The sequence below is a fragment of the Erpetoichthys calabaricus genome, chromosome 15, assembly GCF_900747795.2.
Source record: "Erpetoichthys calabaricus chromosome 15, fErpCal1.3, whole genome shotgun sequence".
In the NCBI taxonomy this organism is placed as follows: domain Eukaryota; kingdom Metazoa; phylum Chordata; class Cladistia; order Polypteriformes; family Polypteridae; genus Erpetoichthys; species Erpetoichthys calabaricus.
Genome location: NC_041408.2, coordinates 52,902,337 through 52,919,726, shown reverse-complemented (window position 1 = coordinate 52,919,726; position 17,390 = coordinate 52,902,337). Strand labels below are relative to the sequence as shown.

Genomic DNA, 17,390 nt, shown 5'->3' with positions numbered 1-17,390 from the left:
CCATCGTTCGTTTCAGCCTTTTGAATTCCACTGCTTTCATAATCTCTTATCTGCCTTTTTTTCTCTCCAATGCCTTTGGGTGTCTATTCTCCGTATTGTGCTTATACGCTTTCTATGCGCTGAGAGCACATGATTTGTGTGTTGGAATTGTTTCAATTTCATTATCTTCACTTTTACTTTAAAGCTTCATTAAAAACAATATTTTCTGGAGACACATTGTGACAACGCAACGTATAACTGCCCGTGAGTGAATATTGTTTCTGTAATAAATAATTCGAGTTTTTCTGTTTGTCCGTGTGATTTATTGATTGTCATAGCAAAAGCTATTCTCACGGTAAACTGTAAACATTTTACTACGAATTGCATATAACGATCTCCTTTGGTGTGTAATGTTACTCGCGGAATATATACATCACCTTTCTTTTTGCCTGTTAAAATTTGCATCACTTCTCCGAGATCATCAATATACACCCGACCGAATTGTATACTCTTTGAAATTTAACTTGTCGTTCCTTTAACTGTTGTGGGACCATTTTGTTTGCGGTAATGTAATCGTTTCTATCTTTTCTTTGATACTGTAGTGACTGACATGACAAAGTGTCACAAAAGTTTTACCTGAACAATCGCTGAGTTCCTAACCCCAAACACAACTTTCTAGCACCCTCTCCAACGCCTCCCCCTATTACCACATGAAATCAATACCCCGCTATCAGTCCTCCGTGCTGTACTCTGCCTTCCCTCAATCGGACCTAACAGTGACTTAAAACCAAAAAGCCCTCAACCTGGGTGGGACGCTACAATACTTTTGAATTTTACTGCTTCCATATTCTGTACCTTTGTCTGCATGTGCATCGCACCATCGTTTGTTTAAGCCTTTTGAATTCCACTGTTTTCATAATCTCTTATCTGCCTTTTTTTCTCTCCAATGCCTTTGGGTCTCTATTCTCCGTATTGTTCTTATACGCTTTCTATGCGCTGAGAGCACATGATTTGTGTGTACTATGTGCTTTTACACGATTGATTTTTTTTTTTGATCGGTGTGCTCTTATATATTCCGTACTATCTTTGTGGACCTTTGCGGACCCCATAGTGTCTTAACCTGTGCCTGCTTTGCTTCCGCAGTTTCAGACGCTTGTTGTAGGCGCCTGCGTTCATTGATCTTATCCAGGTGGGCTCGTGTGTGTATCGTTGAGCTGTATTGTGTTTGAATTTGGTGTAAAGCGTTCAGCGGTTTGTACAATCCCAAGCAGCACATTATTCCTAAACTCACTCCGCAGTAGTGCCACTCACAATATGGCGGTTCTTTTATTTGCTATTTCCGTTAGTTGAGCTGTACGCACCTGCGCAGTATGTCTCATGGTCCCATCGCCGTGTACCTGTGTCCATGCCATCCGGTTTACCATTCTCGGTTAACACTAGAATTACCAGAGCCTACGAAAAAACTCGTATATCCGGCCCACCTTAAATCGCTTCTTAAAACCTTTCTCACCTCTCCGCCAGCGTCTTTTGTCATCTAAATGTACTGATAAAGACAAGCTGCCAGCAGCCGGCTATTCCATCCCCCCAACGACTTAGAACGTAAACAGGCTTTTCCCAGCTCTTGCCTTGATTGATTACCTGGGAGTGAAGTGGAGTTTTAGAGTAGAAATAATAAGATTGTTATTTGAAACACACGCATTTCATATGTGTTGCATTTCTACAGTAATCTGTGTAAACACATTGTTAAAACAGAAACGTGTTATATATTCTAGTATCAATTGACAAAATGTAGGCATAAACTATATAATGTATGAAGCCTGAAGTCCAAATATCAAAGAAACACTTTCACAAAAGGTACAAAAAAAAGCCACCGCCAAAAAAACCCACCTTAGTGTGAGGCATTGACATGATTTAACTATCACTGCTTCCGTGGCGCAACAGTATCAGTCGCTGACTGGGAATCAGAAGGTTATGAGTTCGATCCTGCACAACTCCCATTTGAGAAGTGATCTTATTTTCACTATTTTAGAATAAAAAGATACATTTGATTTCAGTCTGTAACAGCTGGTGTAATTTATGATATTTGTAAAGGTTAGCTTTATTTTTTTAAAATTCACTTTTCATTGTCTCAGTCGCGTTCAGGATCCATCCCTACCGCCCCCCACCTGACACTGCTGTTTTTACATAAAGACGCGCTATAGTTCTGCAGTGTATCACGATACATACGACCGCGTGTTTTTTTCCCCCAGTATTGCCAGTCCCCACGTGTTGCCGTATGCTGTTTCTTTTGTACTCCAGGACATGCAGAGGAAAGCATAGTAAAGAGCAGTAACTTCAGCGCTATATGCAATCATCAGACACTCCCCATCTGATGCTATTTTCACATAAAGACGCGCTAAAGCCCTGCAGTGTACTTGTGACTGCATTGTCGTACCAATGCTTGCGAACTGAAGTGTCTGCATGCACTTTTCGTGGCATTATACGTGTATTTTTTGAGCATGCCCATGTAGCTCAAACACAGGAACATATGTTGATGTAAAAGTATAACAAAACAAGTGCACTTTTATTCAAGACTATAACCGAAGAAAAAAGAAAGCAAGTTACAGTAGGCGGTTGATATGACAGCTTGTATGGTGGAATGCTAAGAACTGCTGATTTCCATTCTGTGCTATATAACTTAACATTTGAATCTGATGATTGTATATAGCGCTGTCTTGTTCAGTGTGCGCAAGAACATGCAGGTGGCCAGTTGCTGAGTGCTACAACGCACATTTTAAAAAAAGAAAGAGACAAATATATGTGACGTTTTGAAGAAATCATTTTATGACGCGAATAGTACCAATCAGAAAACATCGTCGAAGTAATGCAATATTATTTGAAAACGAACAGCGTCAGGTTGGGTGTGAAGTTATACTGGCGCTGTTTGAGTCAGATCAGAAGCTGAATAAGCTGAAAAAGCTCCTGTTCTGACTAAGTAAAAAAGCATGAATTAATCAACAGAAATAACCACGATCGATATCACCAAGTGTGATCAAGAGTACTGGTTCGATCCCCACTCACTCCTATATTTGCCGTTTTCAGTAGTAAGCTGCTCTTTTGTTAATATTATACAGTACACACATGCACTTGATTTGTGTCTGTACTTGCGCTGTTACTTAGAGAGTCAGATCTGGGGGAGGGGTGATGTTAGAGCGGGTGAGCTTATTCAGTGCTTTTTCTTTCAGTGCATGTGCCTTCCCTGTTTGTTTGTATATCTCTGCCTGTCTGTCTCTGTATTACGCAGTGCTCTGTCTGTCTGTGTGTTATGGATCTTGAAAAAAAATAAGTTATAAGGACAGTTTGCTGACTTGGAGCACCACTGCCTTACTGTGCCACAGAGACGCGAGTTTGATTCCCAGCTTTGAAGAAAGTGTTTTTTTTTTCCTCAAACGGACATTGAATTTATAAATTGGTATGCACTGTAAATCGTTAACTTTAAAATGTCAATCGCGGTTATTTCTGTTGATTAATTCATGCTTTTTTACTTAGAGTCAGAACAGGAGCTTTTTCAGCTTATTCAGCTTCTGATCTGACTCAAACAGCGCCAGTATAACTTCACACCCAACCTGATGCTGTTCGTTTTCAAATAATATTGCATTACTTCGACGATGTTTTCTGATTGGTACTATTCGCGTCATAAAATGATTTCTTCAAAACGTCACATATATTTGTCTCTTTCTTTTTTTAAAATGTGCGTTGTAGCACTCAGCAACTGGCCACTTGCATGTTCTTGCGCACACTAAATCAGACAGCGCTATATGCAATCATCAGATTCAAATGTTAACAGTTATATAGCACAGAATGGAAATCAGCAGTTCTTAGCATTCCACCTACTGTAACTTGCTTTCTTTTTTCTTCGGTTATAGTCTTGAATAAAAGTGCACTTGTTTTGTTATACTTTTACATCCAACATATAGCGCTGAAGTTACTGCTCTTTACTATGCTTTCCTCTGCATGTCCTGGAGTACAAAAGAAACAGCATACGGCAACACGTGGGGACTGGCAATACTGGGGGAAAAAAACACGCGGTCGTATGTATCGTGATACACTGCAGAACTATGGCGCGTCTTTATGTAAAAACAGCAGTGTCAGGTGGGGGGCGGTAGGGATGGATCCTGAACGCGACTGAGACAATGAAAAGTGAATTTTAAAAAAATAAAGCTAACCTTTACAAATATCATAAATTACACCAGCTGTTACAGACTGAAATCAAATGTATCTTTTTATTCTAAAATAGTGAAAATAAGAACACTTCTCAAATGTCTCACACTAAGGTGGGTTTTTTTGGTGGTGGCTTTTTTTTGTACCTTTTGTGAAAGTGTTTCTTTGATATTTGGACTTCAGGCTTCATACATTATATAGTTTATGCCTACATTTTGTCAATTGCTACTAGAATATATAACACGTTTCTGTTTTAACAATGTGTTTACACAGATTACTGTAGAAATGCAACACATATGAAATGCGTGTGTTTCAAATAACAATCTTATTATTTCTACTCTAAAACTCCACTTCACTCCCAGGTAATCAATCAAGGCAAGAGCTGGGAAAAGCCTGTTTACGTTCTAAGTCGTTGGGGGGATGGAATAGCCGGCTGCTGGCAGCTTGTCTTTATCAGTACATTTAGATGACAAAAGACGCTGGCGGAGAGGTGAGAAAGGTTTTAAGAAGCGATTTAAGGTGGGCCGGATATACGAGTTTTTTCGTAGGCTCTGGTAATTCTAGTGTTAATAATATGGATTCTTTGTAATGTTAGTTCACAAGAATAACTTGTACAAAAAAATGACACATAAATATAAAACACTTAGTGGATTAGATATATGAACAGACTAAAAAGCAAACCACATACAGATACTTGTATCAGGGTGTATATTGTCAAGTAAAGCAAATTTAAAAAAAAAAAAAAAAACATGCTACAATGGTTCTCATTCCCCAACTTGTCAACAAGGGAAGTGTGTGTGATATACCGTAATTTACTACAGTTATGGGTTTTGGATACATGGAGCTAGGTAATGAGTGTCATGCAGGCTGTCATGAACAGAGAACCACCACTCACAATCGCAAACAAAGAAGGCCCCGCTAGCCATCAATCACAATGGATCTGAAAATGAGCGATGAACAGGATAAAAACACCGGAAAGGAACATTTGGTTGCAAAATGAAATGCAACAGCAGTCATATGGAATTATTCTGGCTACAGAAAGGATGATGTAGACCAAAACAAGTACTTTGTTGAAAGTGCCTTGCAATTGTTGCCATAACACAACACAACTAATTTTTGCGATCATTTAAAATGAATGCAAAGCCAGATGTGAATGCCGTCCAAAGCAAAAAACTATTTTGGACACATCTGCAAGTGTTATACCATAAAAGAAGGGTAGCAAACGGGAAAGAGAAATCACTGACGTAATAAGACGAAAGACATGGTACCAATTAGCACAGTTAAAGAGGATTTTAAAAAGACAATCCAGTCGCTTGACAAGAAGTATGTAATACCATCATGTAACAATTTTTCTCATGTTGCCATTCCAGAATTGTACAAGAAACGCAAGGCACAAATTCAGTCAGATCTATCAAAAGTGGAATATTTTGCTGTAACAACGGATCTGTGGTCCAACTGGACAACAGAGCCCTACACAAGTCTGACTGTCCATTTTATTAGTGAGGACTACCAACTTAAAGTCGCTGTTTGCAAACCACATTTTTCCTGCAGGATCATACAAGTGAGAACATTGCAACAGGTGTGACAGAAGCATTGGCTGCCTGGAGTCTAGAAGAAAGATGTTTAATCTATATAACAGACAACGCTGTGAACATGATGAAAGATGCATTCCTTCAAAAGTGGGCCAGGCTGCAGTCCTTTGGCCACAGACTGCATCTCGCAGTTGGTAAGTTTGCTGTATCTACTAAGACGTTCAACTAAACAAACTGTTCTAAAATTAAACATAATAACATTGTTATATCAGATTTATACCACTATTGTTATAACATTTATATATGTAAAGCATTATACTTCCACTACTGCTAAAGGCACATATTGTCTTAGCCATATTGTAAAAAATACTTTTTCACAATGACACTGTCTTCTAGCTTATTGTTTAACAGTTTGATTATTTTAATACAATACCTTCATAGTCTTTACCAGTTTTGAGCAGTGTCTTTAAATGGTACACATAGTATTCTCACAGTGACTCACAAGAAAGCAGTTTGATGAGGATACTACCCTTCTCATACACCACTGGAAATTCTGAAAATCTATATATATAATTCACTAAGCCGGAAGACAAGTAGCCACCCATGGAAAGCACGCTGGAAGGGGCGTGGATTCACTAAGCCGTCGACAAGTAAGACACCCATGGCGCACGCAGGAAGGAGCCACACCCACCAACTCTAAGACCATTGGATACGACGACAACTCGCAGACCACGGCCACCAACTCGGACGCGACGCCTCTGAAAACATGCCGTCATTTCTGCTTGTCTGTGCCACAGTCCACATGCAGCTCTGAGCCACGTTGACTTTTTATTAGTCAACCTCAGTGGAACCTTGGCTCACACAGAGGCAGCGCCAGAGAGAGACAGAGACAGAGGCACACACAGGCAGCGCGAGAGAGAGAGCCGCGCACACACAGGCAGCGCGACAGAGAGAGCCGCGCAATCCTTTAAAACTGAGGTTAAAACACAATGAAGGAAGCAGTCTTTAAAAACCAATAAGCCCTGTGCCTCTTTTTCATTAGCGTCTCACCTGCTTTACCGCCCTGCAACAGTCGAGACGCTTTCTCAGCAGCTGACCTTCTCTGTGCCTGACTCCACTACTGTCAGTCGCCTGATTAAAAATGGTGAACTCCTACAATGTTACTATCTTGGTTGGCTTTTACATAAATTCGGATTTGTTCAAATGTTCCTTTTTTTCCCCCTGTGCTTAAAACTCATTAAAAAAAAAAAGTGTTTATAAAACTGCTGCAATGTTAGAGAGAGAGGGCTCGCCTGCTTCTGAGCGACAGAGGGGGAGGGGGCTCGCGTGCTGCTGAGAGAGAGAGAGAGAGAGAGCCTGCGCATGCAGGGAGCCTTGGTTTTTTTCCCCCTGTGCTTAAAACTCATTTAAAAAAAAAGTGTTTATACAACTGCTGCAATGTTACAGAGAGAGAGGGCTCGCGTGCTTCTGAGAGACAGAGGGAGAGGGAGCTCGCGTGCTGCTGAGAGAGAGCCTGCGCGTGCATCTGAGCAAAGACAATTTCCTGTTAAATTTGCCTTTGTAATGACAATTAATAAGGCACAGGGCCAAACTTTCAAAAAGATGTGAATGTATCTGCCAAAACCAGTTTTCAGTCACGGACAGTTGTATGTTGCTCTCTCCAGAGTTCCATCTTTTCATTCACTTACTGGTATGCCTGCAGGAACACGTGCAGCGAGCGAGAGAGAGCGAGCGACACACACACGCATACAGGTGCGCGAGAGAGAGAGCGCTAGACGCATAAGAATAATAATACTTCATTACATTGATATACCGGTGTTTTCAGTATTCAAAGCGCTATCCACACAGGGAGAAACCGGGAAGCGAACCCAAAATCTTCCACAGTCACCTTACTGCAAAACAGCAGCACTACCATTGCGCTACAAGGCAGTTAAAGAATGCACCAGCCTCGATTTTGTTTTCACTTCTGTTTACAGCGATCGGATCGTAGCGTGCATTGTTGCAATGTTACTTTTCTTGGTGGCTTATTACATTACGGATGTTTCACATGTTAATTTTTTTCCCTGTGCTTAAAAGACATTAAAAAAGTGTTTCTCAACTGTGACTTCGGAACAACTCAGTACGCAAGCTATATTAAGCGTCAACAACGAAGACTTGCTACACCTTAATGAACAAGTGCTGAAACTTATCCCTACCGACGAAGTAACTTTCACCAGCGTGGCCTCCATCGTCACAGACGATCCCGCTTTCAGTCACAGACAATTGTATGATGCTCTCTCCAGAGGTCCATCTTTTCATTCACTCACAGTGGTATCCACAAACCCACCCCATTTGGACAACTGTGTCGTTCAGCAAGTGTTCACCCATCAATACATAATTATGCGGCGTATGTTACGCCGCGGGTTGGCTAGTATTATATATTTGATTAAAATGTTCCAAAAAAATACTTGTTCAAGTAGTTGTTGCTGCCCTAAAGTCAACAATATACCATATCGCCAGAAAACTTTAAAACCTGTAACCTGAAAATAAAGATAACTCACTCTTTAACAATGTATTCAGTTCAGAATTTTCAGTCAGGAACATTATGAATCGCTTTAAATTAAAAGAAACAGTATGTCCAGGCAACCTGTAAGACCAACAATAACCTAAAACAGAACTGTCTACAAAATAGTCTGATATGCAAATCCAACTTGATAAAAATGCAAAGGGCCTGCAGAAGGTTTTATCTGACACCACAAAAGTAGACTGCAATACAATGATCTGCATAGAAGAATTATCCAAAGGAAACTTCTTCTATGACCTCATATTGAAAAACCACTTGGAAAAGTGAGAAACATATTGAAAGGAAGCTCAGCAGGGTTATGTATTGAAAATGTAACTTTATACTAAGAACAAAAGGAACATTTGAAAAAATACAAACTAAGCATTTGAAGATAATTACACCTTACCACTGAGGTGGATTCATTTTACTTTGGAGGTTGTGTGGGAGCAAGGAAGCAAGGTAAAAATTTTAGGTGTCAAACTGTCAGAGGAAGAATGGATTTAAGTAAACATTAACAAATTCTAAGAGCCAGGATACCAAAGAAACTGTGCTGCATAACTGCAAAACGCTCCCTTCACTGCTTATGTTTAAGATTCTTTATGTCTTTGTGAACTTCCTTAGAGTGCAACACGCACATGCCAGATTCCAATTTTTAATTTTTTTTTTTCTTTGAAAATCTAGTACCAATAACCCAACAGACATGTTGAGTTAAAATCTTACTGTTGTTTGTTTTAAGAGCTTTATTTTTTTCCCTTCTATATCATATTGGCCAGTTCTGACTCCATTTTTTATGCATCTTTTATTAAATTTATTTTTAGCTTGTAATCTGTAGCATTGATTATTTACAGTATGTGCATTTAGAAATAATGCTGAAGGGTTATCCAGAAACTGAAATCAACATGTACTTATTAATGTAATGTTAATAACTACTAGATAATTTAAAATAAGACCAGATGGAATTCCTAGTAAGGTTCCTGTGTTTGAGTGGCTTGATTGCTACAAGTGACTGTGTCCAGTGGTACACTGGCAACCTTCCATGATTTGATTCCTGCAGAATGCTGTAGATATACAGAGGTGGACAAAATCTGGAAACAACATATTAAAAAACATTAACTCTTAAGTATCAAGACCACATCTACAAATGTAGCTGAAAAGATGAGTCATATTAGTTTGTTTTCTAATTAGCAATGTGTATCAAAGTTGAAGCAAACTGACAAGAGATGTACAGACACTTCACAGAATTGTGCTAAATGCCTCAAAAGTACAGATTCAGAAATTACCATTGAGTTGAATCAGCACCTCTGTGACCAAGTCTTAGCAAAACTGGGTCTCTATTTGGAAACCACTAGTATTTAAGGCTACATGCAAAGATGCACAACACAGTGGAAGGAACACAAAATCTAGACTCCTAAGCAATAGAAAAAAGTAATATATCCTAATGAGTCTTCTTCCACTCTAATTCCTACATCTGGACAGAAATAAACATGTTGGAAAATACATGCATGACGTAACATTCCAGTGTATTCTGGGGCTTAGTTAACTATTTTAAAAGTTGAGCATATTTGACTTTTGATTATTTACTTAATCAAAAACGGAGATACACAATTTTTAACAAACAAAATGTGTAACAATCATTTTAAAAAGCAACAGTGATAACAGAATATCTATACGTATTAGTGGAGTACACAAAATATATGATTTTAAATAGCAGTTGTCAGCGCATGTAATTAAAAAAGCAAACACAAACTGGCTTGTGGTGACAGAAATTGCTTCCACAGATAGCAGATCCATACTCAAGTGATGAAAAAATGTGCATTGGTTGGTGTACTATTGTTAGGATTTTTTTTTTTTTAACTGTAGAGAGTCTACTTAAACTTTTTAAAGGAACTGCCCAATAGAGAGAAAATCTATTTTAAAGTATTCTCGCACTGGCAAAGCTTGTATTAGGATTTGTTATGTCATCAGATGAGGCCCTCTCTATCTCAAAGATACATGTAAACAGTAGCACCACACACACATGCGCTTTTGACCTATGGGAACACATACAGGAAAATCCAAATTGCTTTTTACTTACTGCTACTATTTGTTATGAAATGTTGCTATGGTATGTATATGATGTACACAAATTCTTGTACAAATAAACCATAAATAAAGTGTGACAGACGACCGGCTATGGACTCCGGTCATCACCCCCAGGCCGCTAGGAGGAGCCCTCCGGACAGCATATTTGTGCCCCGAGTTCCAGCAGGGCCTCAGGGACTTTGTAGTGTTTTGACACAGCCCTGCTGGATACCTTGGGGGCCGCCAGGAGTCGCTGTAGGGGGGCTAGTAAGCTCTTGTGTGCCCTATAACCCGGGAGTGCATCCCAGTCACGTGACTGGAAGAAGCGATGTGCTCCCGGGATGAAGAAAAGGACTTTGCCCTGACCCGGAAGGAAAACGGACTTGTGGGTTTGGCTTGGAGCCACTTCCGGGTCAGGGGCTATAAAGGAACTCTGGGAAGCCCAGAAGACTGAGCTGAGCTGGGAGGTAGGGTGGCGACGTGTCTGGGCGAGGAGGAGAGTTATTATTGAGAAGAATTGTTTATTGTATATGAGTGTGGTGGAAGGAGTGCTTGGTGCACCTTATAGTAATAAAAAGAAATATTATTATATATTCACCTGGTTATCAGAGTGGTACCTGAGGGTTCGAGAGGTGGACGAGCTTCTATCTGCTACAAAAGCAACAATTTATTCTACATTTGTTTTATTAACACAGTTCAAGTTGTAACTTTTATGGAGTTTAAAAACACACTTTTTAATTTCCAAGTACATGATTCATTGTCTAATTTATTCAATTCTGCTGGAAGAACTCCATCAAGATCATTTTTAGGTGATTTTTTAATCATTAATCCACAAACTTTCTGAACCCACAAGGCTGCTTCGGGAGTTGGTTGGGGGAATTGTGATGATGCGGGTTAGCCCAATGTTACTGGGTCCTTCCAGAGTGCCTTTTGAACCTGCTACTGCCAATAATGTACCTGAGGGATGAGCCAGCAGATGTGAACACAACACACAAACATTGCAAGGGGTAGGTGCAAAGTGATTAGTGTTTTTATTAAAACAATCCCTCAGAAAAAACAAATCAAATGTCCAGTTAAATAGTGCAGTGCAAAAAAGTTCAATAAATAAATAATCCAATAAAAAATGAAGGTAGATGTTAAAATCAATCAAATAAATATTCCTTAAAAACGAAGTTAATACAAGCAGGAAACAGTCTCCTAAAAATTGCTCGAGCCAAGGTGCAACCTTTTAAAAACAGACATCTCCCCAGCTTATCCTATTTGGAACTTGCTGCCTGGAGAGACGTCATCCAACAGGCGCAGGCACCTTCTGTCCTGCTCATGGCCTGCCTTGGCTTTCCACAGGGTGCTACCGGGCCTCCACTCTCTGAATTCCCTGGCTTAAGTGGTGAGTCCTCTGGAATAAGTTGGTTGCACCTGCTTCCAACTACCCACAATTACACCATAACTTATTCAGTTTGAGTCAATTTAGAGTTACCAAATAATCTAGCCTGAACATCTTTAGGATGTGTGAGGATGAAAAGCAACCGAAGAATATTGGGCAGATAGAGAATGTGCAAACCTCAAAAAGACAGTGGTCTGGCAGGCAACTAAACTCACTATATAAGTTTTAAAAAGTAATATGGTTATCAGACAATATGTTTTTAATAGAAGAAATAAAAAGAAACATAGATGATGTCATCTCCTTTAAGCACAAACATACTGACACAAGGCAAACCATAAATCTTTGACCAATTTCATACACTAATACAGTGAACATGGGGGGTACGAGGAACTTAATAAATTCTAATCTTGATCTTACTGTTAGGGGTGGGCTGGCGTCCCAGCTGGAATGACAGGTGTTCCTTTAACAGGCTGGGAGGCCATGAGGACTGGTGATAGAAGTGGATGGAAAAACATTCTAAAGAAGAGGGGCTGCTTTCCTTCCTGCAGCCAGGAAGGCTGGCACGGAAGGACAATATAATGGTGGGACAGACATCCTATCTGGCTTGTATGGTACTCTCTTGACTGGCCAAGAGGCCATGTCAAAGGAGGATATACGGGAGGGTGGGAGACATTTAGGGTAGTATGGAATACTGGCATTGAAAATAATACTGAAAAACACAATTTTTACAATGGTTCAATGCTTAGAGCAGAATGATAGCCCTGCCACTATTTATTGTACTTTTCATTGTGGCAGGATGTGAAACAATGCCATTGACACATTACTGAGAGCTTTAATATCTATGGCATGAAAACATAGTACGTTTTCCACAACTCCCATCTCACAACATATTAAACAGACAGCAAATACGCACATAAGAAAGAGATAGAGAGGAGAAACTGACAGACGAGCTTGTAAAGTGAAGAGGCTGCGGTGCTACATTGAAATGTCAAAATGAAAATAATAGGTGTGGTTCAAGGATGCAATGATTTTCAGAGTGTGATGAAGGGCGAGTGAATTTGGTGGGAGTGTATATATAGTGCCATGCCAGTGTTGTATGGAAAATTCAGTTTCAGTGGCGATGAACTCCTCTCTTCTGTGGCTCAATGCATGCTTGCTGCTATAGTATACAATGGATCATAATCTGTAACATAGGTGCAAAGAACATTTAGCAATAAGATTAACATGTTTCTGTGAGGAAGAAATCCTTTCTGTCACACTGTATGAAGGTGGTCTGATAAAAGTTCATCAACTGGCATTGTGAAGGATATTTTTACTAGACAACCGAGAACCATAAGAACACCAGAAAATATAAAAAGGCTTAGATAAGCAGTAGACATTAATCAAGATATCATTTGGTAGAATTAAACATTTCAAACTGGTCTTGAAAAGCCTTATTACATCACCTGTATAAAATACAAATAGTGCTTACCAAAGTCAAAATTTACTACTGATCCAACATTGGGTGGAAAACATATTTTTCCCCACAAAAAACACAACACAATATTGGCTTATCACTTACTTGTTGATACATTAGCATAGTATTACGATGACTACGCTTGATGGCTGACAGCAGACTTTGGAAGGTATGGGTAAGCACTTCCAGATGTGGTGAGCAGGTGGACAGCAGCTGCAGTTCCAACATGCAGATTTCAGGATATAAAAGTTCACCATTGCCAGTGCTCTCCAGTTTATTATCATGTCCATTCTCCAAAATTTGGGCAGAATCTTGTCTTGCGGCTGTCACAAACAATATATAAGACATAGTGTGAATTAGTATCTGAAATACGAAAATGTTTAAGTCCCTCCCTTTCAAATATCCCAGAGTACAGTGGGAAAAGGTGCTTGCTGATTGTGCTGACTGACACATCTGCAAAACAAAGATGCTAATGAAAAGGTGCGAAGGAATTTAACATGGCCTAGCATTACAATTTTTTTCATAGGCTCCAGGGATTCTAGTGTTAATTAACATTTCATAAAAGAAGTGGAAGGAGGCCATGCACAGAGTTCAGTCTAGCTCCATATGTGCAAATAATATGATTATTCAACTTACAATATTTCTTCAAGCACATCTATCTTGTTTAAAATTGTCCAAAATGTTCCCAGTGTAAGATCCAACCTGTGAACTAGGCCACATGTTTTGGGTCTGCACCAAAATCTTTAAATGCTTATTCAGACGGCCTTGGTGTCAGAATCCCTCCTAATCCATAAACAGCTATGTTTGGAGTACTCCCAGATGGGCTTAAAGTGGAGAATGACAAACAAACTACCTTTACCTCACTACTAGCACATAGACTTGCCATGCTCAACTTGAAGAATCCTAGCCCACCTCTTTTAAGTCGGTGGGTAGCTTTTGTTATATATTACTTGAAATGGGAAAAAATCTAATTCTAACTTAGATGATCCGTTCAAAACTTTTTTAAAACCTGGCAAGATCCAATCAATAATATTTCAGAATAAGCATTTGTATTGGGGAAAAGGATTCTCTTACCTCTTTTCTATTTTTAAAGCATTACTCTGGCTGCCTGCCCTCCTATCTTTCTCGGGGGGGGGGGGGGGGTTGGGGGGGTGAATTAGTTTTGTTAAGCTTGACTTGATTGTATAGAATGTTCTTGCTTTTAACAAAAATAATTAAAAAAAAATCCAGAAATCTATTTCTATTCAATATGCCAAAATGTACACTAATTTATAGAAAATTATCAAAATAAACATTAATATTGGCCTCCACCAATAAAACTAGCTCCAAATGTAACAGATTGCTACATGACACTGATTGCTTTCTGTGTATATACACCCAGACTTCAGAGTAACATGCTACTATGAGTATAACTAGTCACATAATATTACTTTTTGTGTCAGGAGTAATATAACAATCCTTTTGAAAAATAAGTAATATTATAGTTACCTTGACCTGAAAAGTAATAATATTACCCTTTTAACTGACTACTTTGTAAAGTATGAGCATATTTTAATTTTCCCAATGTATTAGCAACAGTATCCAGCAGGCATTCTTTCACTGTTCTATTATATGCCATTATCAGTCACAAAACAACAAAATATATACTGTATGTCACTGATCAAAGCAAGTTTGCTTTTACACCTTCTCTGTTACAAAACCATATTGCTTTGTATATTGTGGAGGACTTGTAGCCTGTATCTCTAACGCTGAGCAAGACAACCTGTGAAAGAAGCTAATTTCTGCTGCTTGCTGCCATGATTGAGTTCTTTCCATCACTACCCATAGCTCATGACCATAGGTGAGGGTAGATACATAGATCAACTGGTAAAACAAGAGCCTGTCTTTATGTTCAGCACACTTTCACCGTAACAGACCGGTATAACATCTGCATGACTAGTGTTCCAGGTGGTTGAGGGGGGGGGGGGGCGCAACCCAGCTGGGACGCCCTGGAGGAGGGTTTACGCCTCCCCCAGACCACATGGGGGCGACCGCCCTGGTGGCTATGGGGACCACGGGTGCAGAGCTTTGAAGCTCAACCTTGTAGGGGCCCATGGTCACCTCCAGGGGGTGCACCAATGCCTTTGGAGCCCTGGACCTCAGCACTTCCGCCACACCCGGAAGTGCTGGGGGGAAGAGGATCAGGGACACCCGGAGTGTTTCCGGGTGTGCAGTCGGCACTTCCGCCACACTGGGGAGTGCCAGCGGAAGATTGTCGGGAGGCACCTGGAGCACATCCGGGTGATTATAAAAGGGGGCCGCCTCCCTCCATTCAGGGCCTGGAGTCGGGAGAGAAGGAAGGACAAGGTCTTGGAGGAGGCAAGGAGGTGGCCTGAAGAAAGTGAGGCATTGTTTGTTGGCCAGGACTTTGGGGCTGTGTTGCAAAATTGTAATTAATAGGAATGTATAATAAACATGTTGTGGGTGATTTGAACGTGTCCGCCTGTCTGTGTCCGGGTCATCTTCCACACTGCTTACATCACTCCGATATGACACAGTTTTCTTCTGTATTCTTCCCTCACTCGTGAACAAGGCCCCAAGATGCTTAAACTCCTCTGTTTGAAGGAGCATCTTATCCCCAACCTGGAGAAGGGCACTCCATCCTTTTCCAGCTGATAACCCATGACCTCGGATTCAGAGGTGCTGATCCTCATCAATTTAAGACCAATGACTAAAAATATATGCCTTTTATTTATTGCCTTGTGATTATACTGAACACATATATACGGCAATTGTGTGCCTGTCTATGAGTAGACATTTCATTCAGATGTGTCCACAAATGTACTGTATTTTAAAAGATTTGCTTGCTCAGTATTTTTGAAAGTTTAATACTTATTTGTGATGTAATAAAATATGTAATATAACACACTACTTAAAAAAGTAATATTTTTAAACAACTGTTTTTTAAAGTAATATTCTATACAAGTGAGAATTCTACTACCACCAATACCATGATACTTGATATCTGGTCTACTTTCTTGATTCCGAATTTGAGATCCAATTTAACAAATATTTTGTTATTCTTCTTACAGAAGCAACCAAATTACAAATTAAGGTAGCGAGTCTGAAAGAGGCTAAAATTATTCTCTAATATGCAATCACAACCTTATTGAAATGTTAAAAAGTACATCAGATTTACCAATAAGAAGCAATCTATCTTTCAAAATATATGGTGCAAAGCATTACAGTAGTTATTACAAAATTAAAGGATAAGTTAAGATATTATTTTTGTTATTCTTGTTCTGCTTTTATACAACTATGGCACACTATCACTTGGTCTAGACACTTGCTTTGTTAAATGATTTCACATTCAGTGATTTTATAGAAAATAAAATGCATCTTCATCATCGAATATCAATAGGGTATAAGTGAAATAAAGTCTTCACATTTACTGAATATGTCCACATCAAAGCACTGAACGTTCTTGGGCATATACAGTTTTTAAAAATGTGATTATTCAACTTCTGTAGAACTATAACTTTACTATAATCAGTCTGGGTATTGTAACTTTACTTTTCAGGAAAGTAAAAAGAAACTACATATAAACAATAGCCTAAGTAATGTGCATTTCATTTATAAATTATACAATAAACTACAGCCATTTAGGAGCAAAAGGGAGCATCATCTGTTCCACTAAATTTTGCAAACCCCTAGTTTTGGAATGAAAGTATTTTTGAGCACTTTCACCTGCTAAACTTATGCCATGTGAATTCAGTGCATTTTAAGCACTCATCTTTTCAATTTACACCAATTCTGTTCAGTAATTAAATGTTTCTGGAATAAAAAAAAAAGCAGCTTGGAATTTTTTTTTAATGATTTATCAATGTTCATATATCAGTGATTACTGGAAATTTTATTTTTGTTTTGAGCATGTACTGTATATTATGTTTGTGAAGTCAACTTCATTTTACAATAGTTGTGTATTAAAAGTACAGCACTTTTCATTTACATTTATAAATACTGTCCAGTCTCTGACTCTGAGTAAATAGGGAAGAATCTATGGTGTTAGGTGGAGCCATGCATGCTGGGGCTGCCTAAAAGGAGCCATATTAAACAGCACAGTAGGTTAGACAGTAAAAGAATGACACAGCAGACAGGACAGTGAAGCGAGCTAATGAAGATGGTACTTTCACAGGACACCTGCCAACCATTGGAGTTTACTTGGTTCCCCATCAGAAAAGACCTAATAAATGATCC

The 17,390-nt window shown here is 39.3% G+C and overlaps 1 protein-coding gene across 1 annotated transcript in view; it reads right to left on the bottom strand.

The window, feature by feature from the left end:
• lyst (lysosomal trafficking regulator) overlaps window positions 1–17,390 on the bottom strand; it is a 211,462-nt gene that overhangs the window by 33,338 nt on the left and 160,734 nt on the right. The window contains exon 9 of the mRNA XM_028820350.2: window positions 13,260–13,477. Within this exon, the coding sequence (XP_028676183.1) occupies window positions 13,260–13,477 (218 nt within the window). The remainder of the gene's footprint in view (window positions 1–13,259; window positions 13,478–17,390) is intronic.